At 28.6% G+C, this 8,125-nt stretch overlaps 1 protein-coding gene across 1 annotated transcript; it reads right to left on the bottom strand.

The window, feature by feature from the left end:
- Positions 1-347: 347 nt before the first annotated feature.
- Positions 348-6,971, bottom strand: STP7 (sugar transporter protein 7). Its single transcript, XM_079059424.1, has 4 exons — positions 6,607-6,971; positions 3,074-3,393; positions 1,580-2,206; positions 348-948 (listed from the first exon to the last, which is right to left on the bottom strand). The coding sequence occupies exons 1-4, from the start codon at positions 6,962-6,964 to the stop codon at positions 472-474; spliced, it is 1,782 nt and encodes a 593-aa protein (XP_078915550.1). The 5' UTR covers positions 6,965-6,971; the 3' UTR covers positions 348-471.
- Between the last annotated feature and the right edge of the window lie 1,154 nt (positions 6,972-8,125).

Here is an 8,125-nt window from a genome sequence, read left to right as displayed (position 1 = left end):
AATTTTTTTTAATTGGTTAAAAATGTAATGAAATATTCATGGAGGAAAAAAAAAGTTAAGAAATTAAATAGATAAAAAGTCAAAATGCAAGAAATAGCAATATACTTTCATTTATTTGAGTATTATAGCATTTATTTTCATTTTTTACTACTATACCAATTTTCCTTCATTTTTTTTTTTCGTATCAAGGCATATTGTACTTCCAATATTTTCTTTTTAAAAAACTATATTTGGAAAAATCTAACCCAATTTTCGCAGTGAATATTGTTTTGTATTTAGACGACCTTGCTATAGTTAGATTTTTAAAGTATAATGTTGTAATAAAAAATAAAAGTATAATGCTATAATAAATAAATCGGTGATAGTATATTGCTACTTCTTGCATTTACCCCTCAATAAAATGATAAAAGTATGTTGTGCCTTTTCTGTACATTGAGTTGCATCAAACTATTACATAATAAACGTTAACTATCAAGGAGCTTGTGGAGGCAACACTAATGAATTCTTTTGCCTTTCAAAACTCTCATCTTCCCTCAAATCTTCTGATATTATCTTCTTCCAAAACCAATGTCTTTGCCATAACAACATCATCTCTTCAATAGGAACTCCTTTCGTTTCAGGTAGAAAAATATATACAAAAATTGTCATTATAGTAATCCATCCAGCAAAAAACAAAAATAGTCCAAATTTTAAACCACAAAGGAGTGAGAGGAAAGATTGTGCTATGATGAAAGTGAAGAAGAGGTTGACCGCAACCGTAATGCTTTGACCGGCTGACCGCGTTTCTAATGGGAATATTTCACTTGGCACTGTCCAACCAAGTGGGCCCCATGACCACCCGAAGGCCGCCACAAACAGACAAATTACAATCACCACCAAGATTGAATAACCCTCCGAGAGTTGTTGATTGTTGCCAAATTTAAGCCCTAATATTATGCCTACAATGACCTGTTTCATAACACAAGATTGAAGAAAATATAAATCGTTTTCAACTTCTTTTCTGAAGAAGTGATTAAACAATTGTATCTTTTATGCAAATAACATTTTATGCTTATTTGCATAAAAGACCCAATATTTTAACCACTTGTTCGGAAAAGACCTAAATTTGTTTACCTATGGCAACTTGTAAACTGTAAACCGGATAAAAAGGCAAAAACAAAAATTAGATCCGTCCTTTGGTTTAGATTTTAAAATTACTAGAACTTACCCGAAAAATGGTCAAAATGGACAAATGAGGCTTTCTAACTTTTTCCAAATTTTCTTTCATTTTTTCAATAGTGCACATTTTCTAAGATATTTGTTAAATTCTATACTCTGAAAAATCTACACAATTATAGCATCACACTTTCAATTTCAATTTTTTCTTATTCTCATGAGATTATCTTTTGAAAAATCTATTTTTTGAAAATCTATCCAATTATAGCAGTGATAATTGTTTTATATACGAATGAGTAAATGACATTGCTATAACAATATAGATTTCAAATGTATCGTTATAATAGGAAAAATAATGAAAATAAGATAATATAACAAACAATTAATTGTTATTTTTTTGCATTTAGCCGAAAAAAAAAGTTACCTGACAAACGATCATTTGTATGCCTCCACCAATGAGCAAAACTCTTCGACCCAATCTATCAACAGTCGCAATAGATACCAAAGTAGAAAGAGCAAGAACAGCTCCAGTCAACGCAGAAGAATAAAGAGAAGCATTACCTTTAAAACCCATACTCTGAAACAACACCGGAGCATAAAACAAGATCGAATTTATCCCAGTAAGGATCTGAAACATCGGCATACAAATCGCCATAACCAATTGAGGTCGATTCCTCTTCTTCAAGATATTCCTAAAAGGATGTTTCACCGAGTTAGCCAACTCGCTCGCGTCAACCATGTCTTCAAACTCAGCGTCCACATTTTGTGTACCTCGAATTCGTTCTAAAACTTTTCTCCCTTTTTCTTTTGATCCTTGTTCGATTAAGCTGTTGGGTGTCTCCGGGAGAAGAACGCCGCCGATTGTCATTAGGAGCGCCGGGGCTGCCGCTAGGCCGAGAGAGAGCCGCCATCCCCATTGATCGAGCTTACTTGTTCCGTAGTTTATCATGTTTGCTGAGAAGATTCCGAGAGTTGTTGCTAATTGGAACATCATGTTTAAGCCTCCTCTTAAATGGGTTGGTGCCATTTCTGATAAATAGAGTGGTATTGCCTTCAAGAAGAAACGAGATTGAAGATATTGTATTATGTTTGGCATACATTGGAATCGGATTGATGTAATAGAGCGAAAGAATCAAATAATTGAAAACCCAAATTCATGTTAAAGAGATCATATTCATAAGATGTTTGGACTAATGACAAGGTCCAAAAAGATAATATAAACCCTAAATTGTTTGATTGAGAAGATATTTGGTCAAAAAAGGAACCTATACTATGAGAATATGTTATATTGCATATTAGAAGAGTTTTAGGATGGAAAACAAGAACTAAACAAGAGTCGATCAAGAAAAGAATGTATGACATATGCATATTGTGCATTTCTTGTTTTATTTTTCCTTTTATATACTCTCCATGTCACTAGTTGTAATATGATAATTAAATGGATAGTTTGCAAAAAATATCAATGTACTTTATGTTTGTTACAAATACAAGCAATGTACTTTACTTTTTACCAATAATATCCAATGTACTTATATTTTTTCTACCGATTGTAGCAACATATAGCTTGGAACGTATAAAATGCTTACAAATTTCATTTTACATATTATAATTATCGGTAAAAAGAAAGCAACAACCATGTTATTATGAGTAAGGAATTGTAAATACCTTGATGTTATACGTAAAGAAAAATAAGTATGTTGTTATTAAGGGGAAAAAATAAAGCATGCTAGTACATTGCCTATATTCATAACAAGGGAAATTTTCCGTAGCTATTTTCAACAATTTTCCCGAATCAAATTCAAGATTTACCATATGACTCTATCCCTTTTATTTTCCTATTTGATAATCATGTCCTGTGTAACAAATACAGTGTTGAGTGTTGACAACAAAAAATATGTTGATGGGGCGAGCAAAGTACCTGATTACCGAAGCCGATTCCAACCCCAAGCATGATTCGACCGGAAAGAAGCATTCCAAAGTTGACCGAGGCGGCATTGAGTATTGCACCCACCAGAAAACTGATTCCGCCACAAATGATGCTGATCCGACGGCCATAATTACGCGTGACAGGAGATGCAAATAGTGTTGCAACCAGGCCAGCCAAGTATAGTGATGATGTGAAGGCTGCAAGGCCTTGATCATTGAACTTACAATAGTTGCTTTCATGGGAATGCGACTTCTTTTCATAGACAGATGGAAAGAATTTTTTAAGGAATCCATCCATGGATGTCACTCCTCCTAGTTAAAGACAAGAAAGAATAGAATAACGAAGGAATGAAATGAATGGGTGATGAAATAAGAAAGGGAGACAAAATGGAATGATCATGTTTGGTTAGTGTGGATTAATGAAACAAATTTTCTTTATGTAGATACAATATATAATCATATAACTAGATTCCATACAATATTTAAAGTATAAGTAATCAAATTTTATTTACAAAAATAAAAACTTGAAAATAGTAAAAGCTCACTCAACCCCAAATAAGTTATAATATTTTTGAGATCTAGAAGAAATTACAAAAATGACCTAAGAGGTATATAAGCAAGTAGGTGAACCTGTGTGCGTTGTACAAGAATAAAATTACATAATTACAATAATAACAAATTGAATTTTAACCTACACACAACCACACATCCTATTTATGCTTTCTGTAAAGTCATAAAGAAGAAATTTGGAAATGAAGAATTGGAAGAAGAGATATGAAAATATTGACTCCATCGACATTCTCCATTACTTTTAATTCACCTTACCACCATCTAATTTCCAAACCCAAATCTAATTCCACCGAGTGTTAGGTAACCTTACCCCACATCACCTTACAATTAATCTTTCCATGCATTGTTAATTTTGAAAACAAATCTCAACACCTTGATGCATATGCAAATACCATATAACCGATTTCCACTTAGAGCAACCACAAACGCCTGTCTATGTCTCTATTTATTATCAATAGATGAAATATTTTAAAATCGATTATTTAGACAAATATTTATATAAAAAGCATATGGCAACACAAACCGTCGTATTCAACAATTGTAACTTTGAAAGATCATTTTTATTTTTAAAATCATTGCGGTAATATGAAAAATAAAAGTAGAATTCTTTACTAAACAAATCAATAAAAAAACTGCTATTTATTTTGAAGCCTAAACAAAAAAAATACACAAAATTGTTTCATGTTTTGTAAATAAACATTGAAATCATCCCTACACTTCAATTTTAACTACTTGCTAGAACTTTGGACATAACTTCTTCAAAATAAAATAAAAAATAATTAATAAAAAATAATTAAAAAAAATAAAAAATAAAACCTCATTTGATGTCATTATAAAGAAAACCATTTCATATACGCGTTAGTGTTGATATGGAGAGTTATGGTTCCATTAGGAAATAGAAGAAAATGTTTGTTTGCAAAAATGAGTCTTTAAGTAAGGGAATGTTTTTTTCTTCAAAAAACAATTAAGAATTTTTTTTTTTTATTTTTTTTTTTGGTGAGAAAATCCTACTTATATAGGTACAAAAATTATAAATGAGTGAATATTAATTAGTAAATGCTATTATTATAAGATAAAATTAAAATACTAAGGGTTAAAGAGGTTTTAAATAAATATGATGCAAGAACAAGAAGGAAGATATATCTTATCCAATATTCATTTGGATGACCTATATTATAAGATTTAAGATAATAATGATATAGAAATAGGTATAAATATTTAAATCTTTTTAACGACTTAGAAAATAGGATCTAAATATTTTTTAATTTATTTTGTTATTTTGATTTAAATTCTGAATTTAACATCATATTTAAATTAAAAGATAGAAGTGTTTTATACTGATAATTCAAAATGTCTAATATCTACCATTATTATGATATTTAATATGAAAAAAATCACATTTTAATAGATATTTAAATTTATATAATAATTATATTAGATTGGAAAATGAAAGATTAAAAATTTCAAATACATAAAGGTTCAAGAAAAAACACTTGCTTTATCATATACATATATAATATAAATTTAACAAATGACCAATTGTGTGACTATTTACACAAATGACTACCAATTTTGCATTAGAATTGCAAAATTCTCGTTAACCAAGAAAAATCTTTAATTTTTTTTTAACTATTTAAAAATAATATATTGCGAAATACAGTCTTATATTGCAATAAACGTTGCAAAGTACATTCACATATTTCGGAATAAAATAATATATTGAGAAATATATTATTTTTCTACCAAGTTTTCTTTATAGGCTATTTGTGGCTATGACCATTCTAGAAAACAATATAGCAATTGCCAATTGGCAATCGATTAATTGCAGATTTTTTTTTGGAAATGGGTGATATTATTTTGGTATTATCTTTATTAAAAAAATAAAATAATTTATAGAAAGTTATAAAACTATATCATTAAAAATCACATAAATAATACTGGGATTTTTTTTCATTTTTTTTTCAATAGTTTATTCATACCAAACACATCTACATGAATGAATGGACAAACTGAACCTCAAATTGTGGACCAGAACTTAGCAAAACAGAAAGCTACAAGTATTCATCAATCTCCTTATGTTTTGTTTCCGATTCATATTTGAGACTGAATTAAAAGAAAGAAGTGTGTTATAATGATAATTCAAAATGTCTTATGTCTACCATTGATATGATATTAACATGAAAAAATATTACATTTTAATACACATTAAAATTTATTTAATAATTATATTAGATTGGAAAGTGAAAATTTTAAAATTTCAAATACATAAGCTTCAAGGAAAATTACTTGCTTTGTTATAGATATATAGATAAAGACATAAATTTAACAAAATGACCAATTTTTGAAACTATTTACACAAATGACTAACAATTTTGCATTAAAATTGCAAAATTCCCGTTAACCAAGATTTTTTTTTTAACTATTTTAACTATTCAAAATAATATATTACGAAATACAGTCTTATATTGCAATAAACGTTGCAAATTACATTCACATATTACGGAATAAAATAATATATTCAGAAATATCTGATTTTTCTACCAAATTTTCTTTAAAGGCTATTTGTGGCTATGACCATTTTAGAAAACAATATAGCAATTGGCAATCGATCCATTGCAGATTTTTTTTGGAATGGGTGATATAATTATTTTGGTATTATCTTTATAAAAAAAATTAAAATAAATAATAGAAAATTAAAAATAACTATATCATTAAAATTCACATAAATAATACTGGGATTTTTTGTAAATCTTCATTTTTTTTCAATGGTTTATTCATACCAAACACATTTATGAGTGAATGGACAAATTGAGCCTCAAATTGTGGACCAAAACTAAGCAAAACAGAAAGCTACAACCTACAAGTATTCATCAAGCTCCTTTTTTGTTTTCGATTCATATTTGAGATTGAATTCGTAGTTGGAATTTTGGGACGAATTAAAGAAGATTATGTTACCTGAAATTCCAATATCGTAGCCAAAAATCGAGCCTCCAACAGCAGCAACAATGCAAGCAACGATGACATAAGTCGTGACTTTCCCTTTATATTCATCTGCTCTCTCCTTCGCCACTCCTCCTGGTGCGAAAGACCCTCCTGCCATTTTCGCACAAACCTCAAGAACTCTTGTGTGTGTGTGTGTGTGTGTGTGAGAGAGAGAGAGAGAGAGAGATTTAAATGATTCAGGAATTTGTTGGTTGAGAGTTCTTGAAGTGAAGAAGTGATGAACAGATGTCATCTTGGTTAACTGTGTATATGCCTTTTCTTGTATCATAGTTTGAGAAAAAGAGTCAACGTTTTCCTCAACAAGATGCATATAAAATATCTAGATTACGTTTAAAAATATATAATTTATATTGTATTAATTAATTGTATTAAATGAATCGAAATATCATCAATTATAGTGATGTTATATCTTTCAATTGATAATCTTGAATGACAATTTTTTAGTGGTTTGGTCTTAGATTTTATCAATCGTGCTTAAAAATATATTAAAATAAGAATTACATTAATGACGGGTACATTCATATATTTCTATCCTTTGAGTTAAGAATTCGTTCTATGATTGATACCTTTTTCTAACAATTTATCTATGACTAACACATGACATATACATGTGTCGGCCAACTTTAAAAGTTTACAGTTTTTGGAATCTTTCTAACAACCTTTTAGATCTCTTGATAATATAAAATTTTTTGTTGTTAAAAAAAGAAAGTAACTTGTCGTAATAAACTTTCAATTTTTCTTTTCATAGTTAGGCATTTTCTAAGGGTTAATTTATTTTTTATACTCAAAAAAATTTATTACGATCGGTTATTGCAAGTTATAAATATGTTTTTTGAATATCCAAATTAAATTCTGTGGTAAAATATACATTTAAAAAACAAAGTGACTAAGTAAAAATAAAATTTTGTTACCTCATAATTTGTTACCGTTTTAATTTTTCACTTTAATTTTATTAAAAAAATCTATTAATTTGAAAATATTCATTTTATCAAATTTTATTTTGTAAATCTATTTTTTATCTTGATAAAAATAACTAAACATTAAAATATGACTTAACAGCCACCGTAATTATAATAAATAGAAATTATTATCATTCGAACATTACGTTCACTTGGAATTTCAATCTTTTTCATGTTTTCAACAAACGAGAATGTCAAGTGGATAGGAATATCAAATACTTCCACAAACATTTAAGTGATACACAAAAGATTAAGAACAATATTACTCTTTTTGAACATTAAACACCGACCCTTATTAAAATCTCAAAAGTTTTAGAACAATTTCTTTTCTCTCTTAAAACTTTGTGTCTCATTCAAATGTTGGTGCAAGTGTGTTTTATGTTCCTATCCACTTGACATTCTTATTTGTGAAAACTTGAAGAATATTGAAGTTTCTAATAAAAGTAAAACTCACATTTAATTGCTTCCAATAAAACTACATGTCAATCCTTTATAAGACGGAGGAGCTCAAG

Source organism: Lactuca virosa, chromosome 7 (genome assembly GCF_052849685.1).
Source record: "Lactuca virosa cultivar CGN04683 chromosome 7, Lactuca_virosa_CGN04683_v6, whole genome shotgun sequence".
Taxonomy (NCBI): Eukaryota; Viridiplantae; Streptophyta; class Magnoliopsida; order Asterales; family Asteraceae; genus Lactuca; species Lactuca virosa.
The sequence above is the reverse complement of the archived record's forward strand: the minus strand, read 5'-3'. Positions and strand labels throughout refer to the sequence as shown.

Coding starts and splice junctions, on each gene's coding strand:
- STP7 (XM_079059424.1), bottom strand. CDS start 6,964: ATGCATCTTGTTGAGGAAAACGTTGACTCTTTTTCTCAAACTATGATA. Junction 3,394..6,606: donor CTACGATATTGGAATTTCAG/GTAACATAATCT, acceptor GTCTTTAACTAG/GAGGAGTGACATCCATGGAT. Junction 949..1,579: donor TACAAATGATCGTTTGTCAG/GTAACTTTTTTT, acceptor GTTATGAAACAG/GTCATTGTAGGCATAATATT.